The sequence below is a fragment of the Cyprinodon variegatus genome, unplaced genomic scaffold (genome assembly GCF_000732505.1).
Source record: "Cyprinodon variegatus isolate N-32 unplaced genomic scaffold, C_variegatus-1.0 Scaffold5, whole genome shotgun sequence".
Lineage (NCBI taxonomy): Eukaryota > Metazoa > Chordata > Actinopteri > Cyprinodontiformes > Cyprinodontidae > Cyprinodon > Cyprinodon variegatus.
Window position 1 is genome coordinate 404,238 of NW_015150458.1, and position 19,472 is coordinate 423,709.

A 19,472-nucleotide genomic window follows, 5' to 3' on the forward strand; every position below is an offset into this window, starting at 1 on the left:
ACAGCTCATCCTTCTAGATATGAACAGGTATAATCTAACCGGAAAAAAAATTTCAGTAATTGTTTTATTCCTGCCTTACCCCCCAGATTGTTTTCACTATAACTGACTCGGACCAGAGGTATCATGTGCCGCTGCTTGTCAGTCGTTTCTCCTACAGCACGTACAGGGGGAGCTAGAGAAGATTTGTGATCAATCGCCTCAACCTTTGCCTTCTGACTGCCTGATTGAAGAAAAAGGCATTGATTACTCCACATAGTAGGCTATGGTCATTGCAACAAAGTGATGAAAGAAGCAAATGTTCATTTTCTCCAAGAGAATTAGCTTTACAACTTCAAATCTTTTTTTTTATTACAACCATAGAAATAAACTTCACATGTACTCAATCTGGTGTAAAACACACAAATAAGTCTAACTTTGAGATTGTTTTCCCTGCATTATTCAAACGTGTTAACGGTTTTTGACTTCCATCATTATTCATTATTATTATGTAAACGTAATTCGTATAATAGTGATGAATGTTTATGATATGGATTTCTTTACTATAAAAACATGTTAAGGACGAAATTGCAAGTCTAATTTCACCAACACTGTTTTTTATGAATTTTTATTCGACTACAATAGACACTTACAATGTTTCAATCTTATTTAAATAAAAAAAACAATACCTACGAGACAATAAAAGAAACAAAAGCTGACGCTCTATGTAATTTAAAAGTTTAGAGCATTGACAGTGGCTTATTTTGAGACCTTTGCAAAGGTAGATAAGACGTAAACGTCAGCCTGATCTTCCAAAGTAAAGGAAATTAGGGCTGATAACTAATTAGTGTACTCCTGGTAGTTTTTTTATTTTTATTTTGATGTTGAAATATTGTAAGTAGATCAAGAATAACAAAAACAAATATGTTTTTTCATTACTGTCAGAATGTGTAATTTTTTTAAGATTTCAAAAGATTAAGATTTCAAGATATCAAAAATGTATAAAAAGGATCATTTATTGTGTGAAAGCTCTAATGCTTGTGTGAAATTTGAAAGCATAATTTTTTTGAGAGTCACACACTGTAACCGTCTGATAAATACAACCATCCTTTCCTGGGTTTTTTACAAGACAAATATAAGTAATAAAAATATTAACTTGTATGGGCATAATTTAGAAAGGGTAAATGAGTCTGTTTTTGGAAAATCTGATTTGATTCTGGGCTGTTATGGCTATTGCATATTAATAAAGGTGTAGACAGATGCAAGAGGGTAATTAACATGATGAGATGTCTAGGAGGGCATGTTTGGGGAGCAAAAATCAATCTATGTAGCACTGATTAGATCGGTTATTGATTATTGTGGTGTATAGATTGGCAGCTAAAAGTAATCTAAAAAAAGTTTGACATTATTCAGGCTCAAGCTTTGCGGAACTCTCAAGGTAGAAGTGGTTGAAATGCCTTTGAAATGGAGAAGATATTAATAACTGCTTTTTTGAGCACATTTGCAGGGATAGAGTAAAAGTTTCCCTGTGAAAAAGCTTTTCCATCCTTGTCAAGAGCAAGTCTTAAAACACTTTTCTAGTTTTCTGTGGATGGTAGAAAGGGCTGTAAAAGAACATGTCTAACTGAATTAGAACTAAGTCTGTTGTCTGTTATAAATCCATGTTTTTTTTTTCACAAAGTAAAGGTTGACTTAAATCTGCTGAAATGGAAGACGTATAAAAGTAAAGATGTTAATAACTACTGTATATTTTCGGGAGTCTTATTTTATGATGCAATATAAACAGATGCATCTAAAATGATGAAGGGCAAAGCAGGAATTGATTTTGTTATAAATGATTTAGGAATTTTATAGAACAAAAGAGTCATAATAATAATAATAATAATAATTCATCTGTTTTAAATGGAGAATTATTGGCTTTACTTATTAAACTCGAGAGAGCACAATAATTCAGAGAAAGCTTTAATAATTTCAGATTCTAGAGGTGCATTATATGGTATCCAAACAAATCAGATTCAAGACAATCTTTTAGAAATCAACCAGACTTTATATAGACTGTTCAGTTCTAGCAAAGCTTTTTTTTGTATGGGTTCCATCTCATATAGGAGCAGAGGGAAATGAGGTAGCAGATATGTTTACAAAGAAGGGAGCTTGTGAAACAGCTATAGATTTCCATGTCAAATAAGTAAATCAGAGGGAAATGTATTATCAAAGAAAAAAAAAACAACTTTGGGAAAAGGTGATTTTATTGGAACTTACAGAGGAAAGTAGGGAAATATATATCTTCGAAATTAAAAAAAGAATTGAAAGGAAGAAGATATTATGTCCCATTTGAGACTTGGGCACACAGGACTGAACAGAGAATTAGAAACTGTAGAGCCTGTAATTCCTATTGTAAAAAGTATAAAACCAGAAGCGATGATTTACTGTAAAGCTAAATGTTTAGAACAAAAAATGCAATTCTTAATCAAAGAAATATTAGCAGGGAATGGACCAGACTTTGTTATTAAGGCCTTTTTTACAGAGGTGTCAAGTAACAAAGTACAAATACTTCGTTACTGTACTTAAGTACACTTTTTAGGTATCTATACTTTACTCCATTACTGATTTTACTGACTGGTCCCAGACTCAATTTCGGAAGGTGGCGGTAATGCGCTGCAAAAGTTGTTTGCCAACTGCCAATAAAATACACGAGGAAGAAGTTCCATCGCTCTCCCCTGAGTGCGGGATCATTGTTCTCTGCGTTCGATTATCGTGTCCTGGTTGTGTTGGAAAGGCCTAGACTCTTCTTGCTTGGAGTGTTCGTTTCGGATACAGTATCTTATCCTGTTTTATATTTGAAGGTTTACTCTGCTTTAAGCAGCAATGGCAGACGAAGAATTGGAGGCGATAAGGCGGCAGAGAATGGCGGAGCTGCAGGCGAAGCAGGCGGTAAGGACTGAGCAGGAGCTGGAAACGTGTTGAAGGCCTCCTTATTAGGAGATGCTGGACTCAGTCAGTTCACTGCTAACAATGTGGTTGTAATAAACGCTGAAAATGCATTGAAGTTGTCTACAGAATTATATAAAATACAAGGTGTAGTTTAGTCAAGCTGCATGGCTTTCCCTCCGTTAGCATAAACGTTAGTGCTAGCTTGGTGTGATTGTTTGAGCTCACACCCACCCCCTGAAACCTGAAACTGACACAAAAATATTAACGATTTATATAAATAGCCCATTTTCTGTGTTTAGGCTGATACGCTACTAACTTATTTATAGTATCAGGTCTCGGTAGATATTTAGTTACAACAAGCAAGACGTTTCTGTCAAATCAGTCAAACCCACGTTAATTGTATTTTGACAACCCGTGGAAAAATCCTGGGGCAGGCTGGACTGGGGAGATCTCTCATTTAAACCTCCTGAGTGATAATTCTCAATTATATGCGCTAGTTGATTAAAAAAAAACAAAGAAAAGATTTTTATGTCCCAGCAATGCAGAACTACAGTCCTGCACTGGAAGTTCATAGTGATTTATCTACTGCTTTTTCCTTTTAGTAACTGAGCAGACAAAAGTTTGTTGGAAATATGTTTCATGAAATACAGAGAGCAGCTCCTTTTTGTTTTCTTGTTGCCCATCTAGATAAATTGTGGAGAATATGACTTTATATATTATTAATATTTTTTAGTGTTGTTTCATTTTGGGCTCCAACTTAACCTGGAGGTAGTTTTGGGAAAAAAAAAAAAAGAAAAAAAAAAGCTTTTTACATTTATTATCAATTTTGTCCACGTCTAATCTAGCAAAGAAATTAGAATTATTAAAATGGTTTGTTTTATGTTTTTCTTAAGCATTTTTTGAAATGATTAAAAACAGTTGTTAAAAATAAGTCAAAAAACAAATGGTGAAAACACAAGCGTGGATTAAGTGTGGAACTCCCAGCAGAGTCACCAAAAAAAAGTCCACATAAAGTCTTTGAAAGGTGCAAGAGGAGGTTTAATCCAAAGAGGAATGAATTTCCAGCTATGCTGGGAAACAGCTGGGTTAGAATTTATTAGCAGCATCAGTGGCCAGAACTACCTGTAGATGGTGCCATGTCTGTTTATTTGTTGGGGTTTCATATAGGCTCAAATAGGACTATAAGCACCCTAGTAGGACAGATGCTTGGAGTACCGTAGATTACACAATTTAATCGTAACAGGACTCTTTTTCTTTCTTTGTATAGGCATAAAATGTGACTATGCATGTATCCTTTTTAAGGAGGCATGCTTTCATCTATCAAAAGAAGGCCAATATGATGATTTCTTGTGTTCATTATTTTAACTAGGCATATTTTAAATCAAATTTTGTATAAATTGTAGTATTAAACAAAATCTGGTTCCTTGGTAATTGACATTAGCGAGTCAGACCTTAGAAGGAATCCATAGACAAGTATGGTCAATGAAACCTTGATTCCTACATCTCAGTGATAAATACAGTAAGATAGATCTAAGTTAGAGGGCAGTTTCAGTGCCACATGGTATTTATAATTCGTTATTTTATTCATTATATTAATAATGGAATCAAACATATTGGCTGTGTGTTGTGTAATCTTAGTGCAGAATCTGTACAATAAACCTGACTATGTTGTTTGTTTTTAGGATGCTCCAAACAATCAGCAGGGTGAGGAAGCTAAGCAGAGGTAAGATCCCTTAAATATAGAAAGGCCTGAAGTGAAGACGATTAAATCATCTTTCATTAAGTTGTTCAACTAATTACACATGGATTGATCCATCGGCTGGACAATATTTGGATCAATGTTAACATTTTGTTTTTTTTTACTTCTATTGCCACTATGTTAATGCATTTGCCTATTCATTAGTGCAAATCAGGTGCAGCACATGCATTGCTGCTCCCTGCATTTGTTCTCCATTGTTTTAATATGTTAGTATTTTTTACTTTTTATTAAGACGTCAAATATTTATTACCACCTAATTTTTATCATGATGAAATATCTGCTGCATAAACGGTCCAAAAAAATGACAGCACATATCAGGGATTGGTTAGACTAATGATAGAATAAACGGTATCAGCATCTGCTTTAAAAAGAACCAAATCTAACCCTTCTTCACATAAGAGACAGTCAAGGGTAAGGTTTGATTGCTGATAAAGGCAGTTGGCATAAAAATAACTAAAACAATAGATTTCAACTTCTATAACAAGAAGCTGCTTTAAAACGGGATGGGAGAAGTTTAGCAGTTTTTGCAAGTTTGATATTTGTTATAGTTTCAATGATAATGCAGCATTTCATAACATCAGTTTACTAAGTCATGTAAGTCAGTCACATTGATTTTACTTACTGTTCTTAAGACAGGGTTTCCGTGGGTCATTAAAAGTCATTCAATATTTATTTTATTAAATTAATGCCTTAATTGACATTAACATTTATTTAATGTGATTTATAGTAACATTTTAAATGCTTTATTGAAAAAAAAAAGTTTATAAAAGCAATTTCATCAGATATATTATATCAGGTATAACGGATTCCGCATGTTTGTGCGGAACTGCTTCCGGTTGATCGTAAAGCTTTATGTTCGGAAAGAAGCTCAAAGTGGAGAAAAGGCTAGGGAATGGGAAAATGCTAATTTCAACAAAAGTGGCTGGAAAACAAGGAATTCGGGACATTGCTGCACCCTGTTGAAGATAAAGATGGCGAAGGATTTGCCATTTTATTTATATATATATATATATATATATTAGGGGTGAAACGGTTCACAAAATCCATGGTTCGGTTCGATTCACGGTTTTCGGTTCGGTTCGATACATGTTGATTGTTACACCGAAATCCCATAAAAATTTATGGAATTAATGAAAAAATCGCCCAAAAAATAATGGATTGTAATTATTTTAAATGATCCGAGGAAACCCTTGATCATTTCCGTATGGAGATGGTAGAGAGCATGCGTGAGATGATTAAATTCAAAGCAGCAAAACATACGGAAATGATCCAGGGTTTCCGCGGATCATTTAAAATAATTACAATCCATTATTTTTTGGGGGATTTTTTTCATTAATTTCATAAATTTTTATGGGATTTCGGTGTAACAATCAACATGTATCGAACCGAACCGAAAACCGTGACCAGAAACTGTGAATCGAACCGAACCGTGGATTTTGTGAACCGTTCCACCCCTAATATAGATAGATATATAGATGGCATTAAACATTTTTCTGAGAGCTTTAAAAGAGAAATAAAAAGCATTAAACTAGAGTTACTTATTCCTGTATAAACCCTGTAAGAGCTACACGGGTGTTGGGCATAAAATTAGCATTGTTTATTATAACTGTATTATACTTTGGGTTTACAGAATGCAGATCTGTTCATGTGAAATGTATCTGCTTATTCTTACCAAATTTTAACAAGAGTCAAAAGCAAATCTTGATCCGAACATCCCTTATTCCACAATTTCCAAGTTTGTAAAAATCCTGTGAATATTCATGCAAGTAAACCTCTTAAAAACATGTATGTTGTCATTCTGAACATTGGATACCTGTCATTGAAGTTCTCAGCAGATCTTATGATTTATCTATAACTAAATGGAATTATTTTATTGTTTTGTCTTTTACCTGGGTTTCCTCTTAAACTGATACTGTGACGATGCTCTTTTTTTAATTCAGAGAAACGGAGATGAGGAACTCGATTTTAGCGCAAGTACTGGATCAGTCTGCTCGAGCACGATGTGAGTGGGTGTTTACAGTCGTGTCTTTCTCCTAAAAGAATGAACTTATAAATATATAAACTTACATCTAATTTATTATTTTTCAGTAAGCAATCTTGCATTGGTGAAGCCTGAGAAGGCCAACGCAGTCGAGAACTATCTTATTCAGATGGCACGATTTGGAAAGCTGGGAGGAAAGGTGAAATGACATCAAACGGTTCATTCTGTCAGCTCCGCTGAGGAGTAACAAGCAACTTTCCTCTTTAAACAGATTTCTGAGTCTGGATTAATTGAGATCCTAGAAAAAATCAGCCAGCAAACGGAGAAAAAGACAACGGTTACAGTAAGACCCTGTATAATGTCTTGCATGATTGAATGGTTTTATGTCCCACTTATTTTTGTGCTTTGTGTCTGGCTGGCAGTTCAACAGACGGAGGGTGATGGACTCGGACGACGAGGATGATTACTGAGTTTTGACTGAAGCCCTGGAATCTGACAAAAAAAAAGATCCAGGAAGTGATCTGCATTGCCGGGACTCTGCAAAGATCTCTGAATTGTGTATTTATATAAAATACACACGTTTCCTTTCCTTGGAATGGATACATTAAACAGAAGAACAAGGACAATAGGTTAATATTTTCTGTGTTGAGGGTGGTTTCAGAAAAGTACAGAGTGTTAACGAAGGCTCTTTTGTAATCTCTTCTCACTCAAGTTGCTACAAATTTGTACAGCTTGTGATGTGCCCATGATAGCTGAAAGCACTCTGACTCCTCTTCACAAAATTTTCTTTATGGTTAAAGTCTGTTTTACAAACAGAGCGAGGCAGACTGCTGGAGATTAACTCATCTGAACTGTTCTGTAATCTTATTTACTCAAAGCTAACATCCTGGTAGCTTTGATCATTGCTCTTACATAGTTTTCTTGTTGCAGACTCGTATTGCTAAAGTTTTCATTAAAATAATAAAAAACAAAGCCTTAATTTTTGCTATTCTCTTCCATCACACCAATGTTTTATTTATCAACTTGTGCAAATGAAGCAGTTTCCTTTAGTTACATACATAAGGTTTTCAGGTTTGAATATAATCTTCCAAACAAAGATTACTATTGTTTCAAAGTACTGTTAGAGAAAAACCGTAAAAATGTCACTGCCAGGATACAGGTCATTCAGTCTTAAGACTTTCATTCATATGCAATTGTCGATTAAAGTTTTGTACATGATCTAATCAAAATGTTACAGTAATTATATTTTTTAAACATATTAGGGACTCATGTATTTTTTAGTGTTTAGTTTTTATTTTAAAGATTGAGCTATTGACTAATGAAAAAAATTGACATGAGACCAGTCAAATCCTTGGAAAGATAGCTGACTGGACAGTTTTCCAGTAGTCTGTTACTCATCCACATTGAGGACGCTTCACTATAAGTTATTTTTGAAAAGTTTTTTTTTTTTTTTAAGAGAATATTGTTTAATAAATGGAAAATGGAGTAGGAGGAAAAAAATTCAGACCCCCTCAAACTTCCAGGTCTGAGGGTGGACTGTGGCCCCATGCAGAGACTTGGCCTCCTATCTTCTTGGTGTTCAGATATTCCAAAACCAGAGAAGCAACTAACTGGGCTACTGCTCAGTCACCCATAGTCTCTTTTCAGGTGAAAGGGAGTTTTGTAACACATTTAGAAACCAAGATGTCAGTGGTTGGAGCGTCTGCTGATGTGATTCATTATTTCTGTAAAGGGCTGTGCAATATAACAAGATTACAATATCAGTTTTTTAATAATCACATGCAGAAGACTGGGGCTGCTGAGTGGCTCAGTGGGCAGCACTTGCAGCAAGAAGGTTCTGGGTTCGATTCCCGGCCTGGGGTCTTTCTGCATGGAGTTTGCATGTTTTCCCTGAGCATGCGTGGGTTCTCTACAGGTACTCCGGCTTCCTCCCACAGTCCGAAATCATGACTGCAGGGGGCTTCTCTAAAGTCCCCTTAGGTGTGAGTGTGTGTGAATGGTTGTTTGTCCTGTCTGTCTGTTTCTGTGTTGCCCTGCGATGGACTGGCAACCTGTCCAGGGTGTTCCCCGCCTCTCGCATTGACAGCTGGAGATAGGCACCAGCACCCCTCGCGACTCCGCTTGGGACTAAGCTTGTTAGAAAATGGATGGGTGGCAGAGGACTGTTTGGAGTGTATTAGTTGTTGGCTTATATCTCTAAAAGTATTATAACCTTGCATTATACATGCTAATGCAGATGCCCGGACTGGACATGGATGACATTGCCCCAAATGGTAAGGTCACATTGTAGGAAGCATGATCGAGTCATTGCAGTAATGTCCATGATCATACAGCTAAGAAATCTTACACTGATTCTTGCTTCTCACTGCTTACAAACTTTTAGAGGAGTATTTAAATTTACAAACTCTTACAAATTAGATTATTCAGTACAAGGAATAACTTTTCAGTCCATGACGTTTCTTTTATATATATATATATATATATATATATATATTTTTTATGTCAAATGTTAAGTCTTAGAAACAATTTTGGAGTCCATTTTTCTTGTGTCATATTAGATTTTAGATAAATAAGCCCTTCAAATGTGTCAACCTGTGTGTGTATTATGGAGGACCTCCTTAAAATATATTTTGCATTTTCTCATAAATCTAGACCCTAATATTAATTCATTCTAATGTCTTAATTCAATGGTATGCACCTATTTGTAGCTGTTTTCAGAACTTCATTTGCTACATTAAAAACTTTTTATAGGCGCGTGTCCTTGCCCCACTTCTGCGCGACCGTGGTCAGATGGTCTCTGATTGGCCACTTGGACTATTACGTCAAGCATGTGTGAGGTGATTGGTGAATGGTAAAACCACATGTTTATAATCAGCCAATCAGAAGAGATTGCTAGGAAAACGATACAGTGTGGTTGAATTAGCTTTACAGATAATGCTAAACACTTAAACTCTTCCTTCAGAGTGGCTGAATTGATGCTATTTTGGAATTGCTAAAACGGGTTTACAGACAGAGCGATGCCTGAAGACAACATGGACACACCGTGTATGGTTACCTGCACGGCTCCTATGAATATAGCTGTTATTAAATACTGTAAGTACACGTTAAATGTAACTGTAACTGAGTGGTTATAGTAGCGACTGACTGCTAAAGCTTCTCACCTTTACGTTATCTGGTTTAAAATTGCTGCAATCGCTGTTAATTAACAAATTAATTGACATTTTAAACGCTTTTTTGTCGGTTTAATTAATGAAACGCTTCATATTCCAGGGGGCAAGAGGGACGAAGATTTAATTTTACCCATCAATTCATCTTTAAGCGTCACTCTGCATCAAGAACAGGTAGGTGAAAAATATCAGTTAAGCTTTATTCACAGCTAATGCATGACAAACATTAGTTCCTCCTACTCTGTTAGTCAGTAAAGTATTGTTTTTGCAGCAACATGCTCGTGTTTTAATTTGTCCGAGGTTCTATAATGCAATTCTTTATTTGTCCTGTTGAAATGACAGGAAATCCAGTCCAATTCAGTAAGATTGTTACCCCTCCCCGACCTGTTTCTGTACAATGCTTGGAAGACTAATACACCTGACTGTCTGTAAAACATAGGGGCCCAGAAAATATGTATATCTTTCAGTGGATTTCTTGTTTATTAAACCTGCTACTAAAGTTAGCTTTCATATAAATCATAATTGAAAATTAAAATTTCACAATAACATTAGTATAATGGAATGATCATAATATGTCAAAGTTTACCAACTCTGGTCATAATTTATTTTTTGTAATGGTGTTAAAAAGTGGAACACTGTTTTTTCCTGTGCCATTTTATAGTTTTTTTTTATTTTAACCTTTCATTGTAACCAGGGGTGACTAATTTATCTATATATTTTAAAGTTTGAGCAGAGCTATGATGGTGTAAAGCAAAAATAGATGTATGAATCTTTCCTGTATTGTTTTCTGTTAAGTTAAAAACAACAACGACAGTTGCAATCAGCAGATCCTTTAAGGAGGACAGATTGTGGCTCAATGGCAAAGAAGAGGACATTTCTCATCCAAGACTTCAGTCCTGCCTGAGAGAGAGTGAGTCCTCTCTGCTGGCGTTTGCACTTTAAAATCGTTTAGAGTACAGAAATATTAAGCTTCTAAATCGGATGCACTTATTTCTTTCCTTCTACTTAGTCAGAAGATTAGCAAGGAAGAGACGCAGTGAAAGAAACCCTCGTTCGACTGAGTCCGTGGGACTGTCTCATAAAGTCCACATTTGCTCTGTTAACAACTTCCCCACTGCTGCTGGACTGGCCTCTTCAGCAGCTGGCTATGCATGTCTGGGTGAGCCTTTGTATTTCTTGCAATCCACTGTTATAGTTCCCAAAAAAGAAACTGTTTTATTGTAACATATATTGTTTTTTACATCTTCTTTTTGCAGTTTATACGCTAGCCCAGGCATTTGGTGTGGAAGGAGAGCTGTCAGGGATCGCCCGTCAAGGCTCAGGCAGTGCCTGCAGAAGCATGTATGGTGGGTTTGTCCAATGGATCATGGGAAGCAAGGAGGATGGGAAGGACAGCGTAGCTCAGCAGGTGGAGCCAGAGAGCCACTGGCCGGAACTCAGGGTTCTTGTTCTAGTGGTGAGTCTGATTTATACATTTCTCTGAAAATGATTGTTGACATATATGTATCTACATGTAAAAAGCATTAAGTACAGCACCCTTATTATTTAGTTCATGCTATTTAAAATAATTAAGCTTTATATTTAGTAATATAAATAGTAATAGAAAATCCCTCTATTGTCCCTTTATTGGGGAAACAGTGGTGTTACAGAGGCAAAAGTGGTCACACAAATGTGGACCTTAAAAAGTGCATAAACACAACAGAATAAGTTATGTTTATGCACTTTTTTTAAGTTAAAAAAATTTAAACAAAAAATAATTAAAATACTGTACTATACAGTGTTTTTAATAATAATAATAATAATAATAATAATAATAATAATAATATAAATATTAATATAAATACTGTGCATCTGGAGAATAAATAATCAATATATAAACATGCATAACTTTTTTTTCGCACAGTGGACATATAGTCAGACAATTTTTTTTTTCTGTTTTTAAGTTTGTTAGGAATACCATACCAAGTTTTGTTAAAGCACTTTCAACACCCAACAGGACCAAAGTGCTATACACAATCATAAAATGCAAATAATCAATCATACAAACGATAAATTAAGTGGTGTATAAAAGTAGTAATAAAATAAAAAGCAATAATAAAAGTGAGACAAAGTCAACATCTCAGATTGTGTTAAAAGCCAAGGAAAATAAATGGGTCTTAAGAAGAGGCTTAAAACAAGAAAGAGAAGAGGCCTGTCTAATGGTCAAGGGAACGTCATTCCACAGCTTAGGGGCTGCAACAGAAAACACATGGTCCCCTCTGAGCTTGCATTTTGTCTTTGGCACCTTCAGTAACAACTGATCTAAGGCGGCCCCTGTCACACCCTGACCATTTAGCCAGCATATGCCTGACGTCCCAGAATCTCCTAAAACATTTTTTTCCAGTTTGGGCGTATGCATAGCATATTCATAACGAGTCCAGAACTTCTGTCCAGGACAGCCTAACTTATGCATAATGCATGGCAGCGTAATGCCCATGAAATGTCACAAGCAGCAATGCGTCCAGAGGCGGCCCGGCCTGCATAAAAAGATCTCTTTGATTGCGGTATTAACCTAGCTGCTGTTTACCACCTACCACAAAAAAGAAGAAGAAAGAAAAAGAACGAAAGAAGGATTCCAGTCGCAGCAGATTCAGCGTTATGTCTGCTAGAAAGATTGTTGGCAGTGGGCATGAACTTAGGGAGGATCCATCACACTCACCTTCTCACTCAACCTATGATGGGGGTTCAGTCTGAAAGGGTTCAGAACGTTTCCTCCTGTGAACCCCCTTTCATACCAAAATGCTGCCAATACGCATTAGAAACCTGTCCAGTGGTCGTCTGGAACATGTTAAATGCGTTGATATGTGTTGGAAATAAGTTCTTGAAAAGTTACGCATAAGTTATGCACACGTTACTCATAGGTTACACACCACGACTTATGAGTAACTTGCACTAAACCTAGGTCAATGATCAGATAACTTGCCTGTAACGTATGACCCATGAATGAGCATATGCTGTCATACCTTCTCAATGTACTTTCCATATGTCGACGTTTGCCGGCATTTTTCAGCGTGCTCATAACTTATACAAAGCGTACCCATAAATTATCCAACGTATGCCAGTGTTTTTGCCAGATTATTCGTACATTAGGCATACACTGGCTAAATCGTCAAGGTGTGACACGGGAGCGAGAGGTTAGCAGCTCAGACAGGAAGGGTGGGGCAAGACTATTAAGAGCTTTAAAAGCAAATAAAAGGATTTTAAAATCAATCCTAAAATGTGCTAGCAGCCAATGAAATGCTGTTCATTAAATTGGCTGCCATTGTACAGCTGGAGTAGATTCAAAACAGGGCCTGAAACTTGTGTACGCCACTTTCCATGCAAATGCGGTGATATATAAATAACAAAATTTATGTGAAAATGTGTAATACTTCATATCAGTTCTGACCTAAAAATTAAGATCATTATGGAGCTTGGGGGAAACTGGTTACACAGATGGTGAGGTTGAGAATTCTAGCCATATAGCACTGTAATTCCTTTCAGACATTTAATTTAACTTATTTTCAAACTTAAATCATAGATTGACTTTATCAGGTCTGAAACCAGAATGTTATATATCCTGATAGCACTGAGCTATAATTATACATAGCGATTTGTCAAAAATGATAAATAATAAAAGAATCAAAAGTGACCTTAAACTCTGGATTAACATTCTCACGCTCACAGTCCTCTCCCCGATGATCAGCATGCTGAGTCATACCACAGATTAACGCATAAATGCGACAAGGTGTGAGCAGAAATGTTAAACGTACTCACATTTTTTACTTAAGGTACCCATACCTGTCTGTTTGGGTATGTGTTTTTTTTTTTTTTGTACAGTACAGTGGTAAAGTAGACATTGAACTTCCTTTACTTAACTAAAAGTATAAAATAAGTAATTAAGTTCAAAAGCTAAATTAAGTTTTTTTTGCCTTGAACAAACCTTTAAAAACTTTATTCTTACAAAAAAAAAACATTCTTTGCACAGAAAATTTNTTAAATCATAGATTGACTTTATCAGGTCTGAAACCAGCATGTTATATATGCTGGCAGCACTGAGCTATAACTATACAAAGCGATTTGTCAAAAATGATAAATAATAAAAGAATCAAAAGTGACCTTAAACTCTGGATTAACATTCTCACGCTCACAGTCCTCTCCCCGATGATCAGCATGCTGAGTCATACCACAGATTAACGCATAAATGCGACAAGGTGTGAGCAGAAATGTTAAACGTACTCACATTTTTTACTTAAGGTACCCATACCTGTCTGTTTGGGTATGTGTTTTTTTTTTTTTTGTACAGTACAGTGGTAAAGTAGACATTGAACTTCCTTTACTTAACTAAAAGTATAAAATAAGTAATTAAGTTCAAAAGCTAAATTAAGTTTTTTTTGCCTTGAACAAACCTTTAAAAACTTTATTCTTACAAAAAAAAAACATTCTTTGCACAGAAAATTTTTCTTTTGCTCACTGTGTTGGTAGGGAGAACAGAAAAAATACAGTTTTGGTTCTAAAATAACACTTTTAGATGGGATGATATAGATTGAACTGAACAGAAATAATGCACGAGAGGTTTAATAATTTTAGAGTTTTGGTTTTCACAGCATTAAGGTTGCAAATAGCATTAAACTTGAAATGGATCATGAATCATAATGTCAACATTTCAATGTAAAATCTAATACAGAGGGACTGGATGCGTCTTTTATCTAAAAAATCTGATCCATCATCTGCAATTTTCCAGCCTCCTGTCTTCGTCCGTGTTGCTATCAGTGTTTTTCCATAAGCAGACTGTGCTAAACTGCACAGATTGTTTTTGCTCTCTTGATTTTCTCCCTCGGTTATATTGCAGGTGTCATGTCGATGTCAGTATGTGCAGAAGTAACGAGCTAGTTGAGAGAAATTGAGGAGTAGAAAATTATAAATATGTGTTCAAATGTAGTGAGTAAAGGCAAAAAAAATCCATTAAAAAAATAAATAATCCAGTAAAATACAGATGGCAAAAAAAAAACTATGCGTGTATATAACTATTAGTATGCATGTATTCCCGTAGTGTTTTTACCTGCTTGTGTTGGCCAGAACAGATGAACATCTGGGAATCAGACCAAAGGTTGAACAACATTTTGGAAACCCACAGTTGAAACATGTTTATGACCTAAAATAGATCAAGAAGTTTGGGTCCATTGAACTCAAATTTAAAAATTTACCAATCAGAAGCTTAAAAAGTCATGAAATCATCTCGACTTTTCAAAATTGGTCAAGGACATAGTAAGTTCCTTGGGTTTTCACCGTTTTTTTCATAAAAAAAAAAATGAAACGTAACTTTTCGGGGGCTTAAGCGGGTGTAAACTTTCTAAATGATGAAGTTTCAGCTCATATCATTGCACGTTTCTATCGTTAGCGTTATATCTCTCATTTAACCAATAGCAATATTTGGTAATATTATAACCAAACTAAAACATGAATTATAGACAGGTTTCAATTCAGAAAGTGAAAAAAAAAAAAGTTTTGAGTCTTGGCACAGAGTATGTATTGAACATGTATGTATTGAACCCTCTGTTTTCTTTTCTTAGGCCAGTGCTGAGCGCAAGCCTATAGGAAGCACCTCTGGAATGCAGACCAGCGTACAAACAAGTTTACTGTTAAAGGTAAATTATGTGTTTTTATGAGTCCTATATTTTATTCTGAACCCGTCTAGTTGAAAGATGGGGATGAGAGCGTGTATGCTTTGTGTGTTTGTGCATAGCACCGAGCAGAGGCTATCGTTCCACATCGAATGGTAGACATGATCGAGGCAGTGCGAAGAAAGGACTTTCCTGCTTTCGCAGAGCTAACCATGAAGGAAAGCAACCAGCTTCATGCTACCTGCCTTGACACACACCCACCTATCTTCTACCTCAACAGTGTCTCCCAGCATATCATCCACTTGGTGCATCGTTATAACAAATACTACGGGGAGACAAGGGTGAGGAAATGAACAGCTCCTAAAGACAAAATGTCATTGTAATTATTTTATCATTGTAGTTATTTATTTGGATTAAAATGATAACATTTTTGTGTTCTGGAAACAAAAGATGGATTAATATACAGCAGGATTACTATAATTATAGCTCAATGAATGGTAAAAAAGAAAAGGTAAAATCAGGTCAGAAAACACAAATCCTCATTAGCTTTGTGTCTTTTTTATTATCTCCATTTCTTCTAACACCAGTTTGCCTCATTTTTTCTACTGAACTTCTCAAGTTGTGTAATGAAGATGTGAAACCTCCATGGTTGTTTTTAAAATGAGGAACCTGAAAGTGCATCTCCTGAGCTGCTCGTCGCTCTGTTTGCTCTCTTGTAGGTGGCCTACAGCTTCGATGCTGGTCCCAATGCTGTGATCTTTGCTTTGCAGCAGTTTGTTCCAGAGTTTGTCCAGTTGGTTCAACACTTCTTTCCCCCAGACAGAAATGGAGAAGAGTATGTGGTGTTTTTTTTTTTTGTTTTGTTTTTTTTTGTTTGGCGGGGTTTATGAGTAACAATTCATTTTTATTTTAGTTTACTTTTCCTACATTTTAGAAGAACTGATCATGTTAGAAAGATCCTGTTTTGTGGTAAAGTGGGATAGATTCAGATGTCCCAGCAGCAAACTGAAAGGCAAATGAAAGCATCCAGATTCACAATAGAGATAAAATATAAAAACAAAACAAAGACTCAAATTTACACCTTAAGGAATAAAAATACTAATTTCTAAAAATGTCATTCTACAATTAAAGGTAAATGTACAAAATGTGTATATGTTTGTTTAGAACTACAGCAGACTATTTAGTACCCCTTAATGTTCAGTGTACCTTTACTTTTCATTGGACATTTAAAAAGTACCAATTTATCTAAAATTGGCTTTTAATCTAAGTTTGATTTCATGGAACTCTTTATTCGTCAGACAGAAAGAAAGAGAAAGGGAGCACTCTTCCAGGTTTTGATGCAATTTTACATAAACTCCCAGTGATCCTCCTAACACTTGTGTCCCTCCATCATCATCTTAAGTGTCTCCTCAACTTATTTTGCATATTAAATTAACACTGCTTTCAGACAGTACAGATTGTAGATTCCCTGCAGCTGACCATCTCTTTGTTTGTTTTTTAATCCAATTAGATACAATTTTTATAAAAAAAAAACATTTTGCCTCTGCATGTGCCATAGACATCTAAAACAAACGTATCATTTAGGCTCATTTTGACTGTTCCTGTCAGCCTACTTTGCAAGAACAAGCCACTAGTGCCACAAAAAATGCTTCTCTTTGCTCTTTTTTTAAACAACATATTTGTCGCTATTCTAGCTAAAACACATATGACACATATGAGGTCAAATGAAAGGAAACCTGTTGGGATGTGTTCAGTAGAGTTTTTACAGTGCTAATCAATGGACGGCAGATAAACGTTAGTGTAACAACATTTTGGCGCCTGTTATTTCTAAGGGCTGTGCGTATCAACTTTATTTGATTTCCTGCTCATATAAAACAAGCACAAATCTAACAGCAGCTGCACTGAATTCCTACAGCTTAAGCTTCTCTTTTAGGTAGAGATTTATAGACTATTATGTAGTGAGACAAACCCATAAGCCAAATGTTAATCTGATTGTAAGAAGATCTCAGGCCTCATGACCTTACACCTTAATTTTTAGTCTCCAGAAGCTTTGATAGCTTTTAGGATCCTTGATATCAATCTGGTGAACTTCTGATTATAAATTTGAAACATAGACAAGTGATAAACATGAAAACAAGTATGACTTTTACAGATCACTTTCTCATGTTCACCACTTAATTAGATTTTCTGAGATCCCAGGGCTCTATTGAAAGCACAAAGGGCTTTGGAGTATAACTCAATCATATTCACCTGAGTAATGTTTGTAAAATGTGTTGGGAATTTCCCTCTTGCCTAATCATGCGGGACTTTCAGACAAGGGCTTAAGTCTGGAGAAACAGAAGGACAGGTGCACAAATCTAGATTTATCAACTATATGCAAGGTTAGCTATATGAGTCTGGAACTTTGACTTAAAAAAATAAAGCAGCCGGATTATATCCCCCCAAAAAATAAATATATATAATATAAATTTAAAAAACAATATGCACCTGATGCTGCCTTTCATAAAAAGTTTTAAACTGTTGTTTACCTAGTAGGTGTGCTTGCTGTTGGTTTCCTGGAATAATGTCTCTAAGTGTTGCTCCTTATCTTCAGTTTTATTAAAGGTCTTCCAGTCAAGTCTGCTGCTCTTACTGTGGAGCTGAAACAGAGTATCGGCTTAGAGCCTTTACCAAAGGGAGTGAACTACATCATCAGCACAAAGGTGAAAATGTATTCAACATTTCAATAACAAGCATACAAACAAAGGATGTGTCTCTTTTTTTATTATTTAAGATGTGATTTTTTCCTGATAACTTTCAGGCTGGGCCAGGCCCTCTTGTTGTCGAGGATCCTTCTCAGCACCTCCTTTCAGCAGAAGGTCTACCAAAGAAAATGGTCTGAGTAGCTTCTACTGTGAAGAAATGTCCTCTGCTCTGCAGCAAAGGGTCTTACTCACCAAATCAGACATTAAAACATTGAAGAATTTCATTTCTAATTTTGTCAATTATTGTTTCCAATTGTTCTCTGATTGCTCAAATGTACCTGTATAGATTTTATTGTATCTATTAGAACCTTCAAAATTACATTAAAAAAAAAATCTGATGACAGTTTTGCATTTATTTTTCGTTGCTGTTCATTTTAATGTGTAGATGCCGCCATGTTTTAACTCTCTTTTTCTAGGACAAATTTTAAATATAATATATCTTAATTTTTGATGCTTCTTAACAATTATTATCAAGTTCTGTGTTTTCAGAATCATTTTCTTTAAGTTTTTTTTTTTTTAAGTTTTCATACAAATCAAAACATACAAATCTTCCATTGGCCCATAATGTACATTTTTACTTGGCTTTTTATGTTCCCGATGTTGAGAATCCCTGTAAGACTTGATGTTTCAATGTTTGCAGGGTGACACGTTTCTATTCGGATAAACATTTGTTTAATTTATACCCTTAAATTGTAACTTAATGTAAAGATTTCAGAATATTAATATTTGTATAGTAAGGAATGAAATTAATGCATTTATAATGAGAAATATGTTAAGTTTTATATTTAGCATAGTTTTTTTTTGTGAAAAGATGACAACAGTTCTTTTTCTTCAATTTAGCTCCATCAGATTCACTGGTTTAAATTAAATAAAATATATTTTTTCTCAAGATAATTGTATTTGGTCTATCATTTATATCCTTATTACTACTCTTGGAAAATGTTTTTTATTTAATAATTACTCAGTAAATTGGGGAGAACCCAGGGGCGGAGCTAGATGGGGGGGCCCAGGGGTGGCCATGGCCACCCTTAGCTAATCATTGGCCACCCCTGCCTTTTCTTCCCCTTTAATACAGACGGTGGCAGCAGTAATACTCTCAAGTGGAATATTCAAAACATTTAAATTTTTCATATATTAACAATTACTTGACAACAAAAAATTTCTGGCTACTCCTCTGGGAGAACTACTGCGAAGAAAATAATCCGGTATCCTACAGGCAGGGGCGGTTCTAGAGCAGACCAACAGGGGCCAGTGCCCTGTAGATCATCTCCT

General features: G+C 35.5%; 3 protein-coding genes across 4 annotated transcripts in view; all 3 read left to right on the forward strand.

Annotated features, from left to right (window-relative positions):
- Nucleotides 1-462, forward strand: part of LOC107084273 (5-hydroxyisourate hydrolase-like) — a 2,478-nt gene extending 2,016 nt beyond the window's left edge. The window contains exon 4 of the mRNA XM_015374034.1: nucleotides 87-462. Coding sequence (XP_015229520.1) covers nucleotides 87-176 — 90 coding nt within the window. The 3' untranslated portion in view covers nucleotides 177-462. The remainder of the gene's footprint in view (nucleotides 1-86) is intronic.
- Nucleotides 463-2,664: 2,202 nt separating this feature from the next.
- pdcd5 (programmed cell death 5) lies at nucleotides 2,665-7,609 on the forward strand. Its single transcript, XM_015373721.1, has 6 exons — nucleotides 2,665-2,907; nucleotides 4,590-4,630; nucleotides 6,607-6,668; nucleotides 6,755-6,846; nucleotides 6,919-6,990; nucleotides 7,070-7,609. Exons 1-6 carry the CDS (start codon nucleotides 2,842-2,844, stop codon nucleotides 7,115-7,117), a joined length of 381 nt encoding a protein of 126 aa, XP_015229207.1. The 5' UTR covers nucleotides 2,665-2,841; the 3' UTR covers nucleotides 7,118-7,609.
- Nucleotides 7,610-8,765: 1,156 nt separating this feature from the next.
- mvd (mevalonate diphosphate decarboxylase) lies at nucleotides 8,766-19,052 on the forward strand. 2 transcript variants are annotated; one of them, XM_015373794.1, is made up of 10 exons: nucleotides 8,766-8,920; nucleotides 9,918-9,988; nucleotides 10,610-10,724; nucleotides 10,824-10,973; nucleotides 11,071-11,270; nucleotides 15,406-15,480; nucleotides 15,579-15,797; nucleotides 16,176-16,291; nucleotides 18,050-18,158; nucleotides 18,257-18,476. In XM_015373794.1, exons 1-10 carry the CDS (start codon nucleotides 8,872-8,874, stop codon nucleotides 18,335-18,337), a joined length of 1,185 nt encoding a protein of 394 aa, XP_015229280.1. In that variant the 5' UTR covers nucleotides 8,766-8,871; the 3' UTR covers nucleotides 18,338-18,476. The 2 variants fall into 2 exon arrangements, with proteins under 2 accessions (XP_015229280.1, XP_015229272.1); XM_015373786.1 differs by lacking the exon at nucleotides 8,766-8,920 and adding an exon at nucleotides 9,546-9,740 and having other exon boundaries at nucleotides 18,257-19,052.
- Nucleotides 19,053-19,472: the final 420 nt, after the last annotated feature.

Coding starts and splice junctions, on each gene's coding strand:
- mvd (XM_015373786.1), top strand. CDS start 9,665: ATGCCTGAAGACAACATGGACACACCGTGTATGGTTACCTGCACGGCT. Junction 9,989..10,609: donor TCACTCTGCATCAAGAACAG/GTAGGTGAAAAA, acceptor TTTTCTGTTAAG/TTAAAAACAACAACGACAGT. Junction 16,292..18,049: donor CCAGACAGAAATGGAGAAGA/GTATGTGGTGTT, acceptor CCTTATCTTCAG/TTTTATTAAAGGTCTTCCAG.
- pdcd5 (XM_015373721.1), top strand. CDS start 2,842: ATGGCAGACGAAGAATTGGAGGCGATAAGGCGGCAGAGAATGGCGGAG. Junction 2,908..4,589: donor AGCTGCAGGCGAAGCAGGCG/GTAAGGACTGAG, acceptor GTTTGTTTTTAG/GATGCTCCAAACAATCAGCA. Junction 4,631..6,606: donor GGTGAGGAAGCTAAGCAGAG/GTAAGATCCCTT, acceptor TTTTTAATTCAG/AGAAACGGAGATGAGGAACT.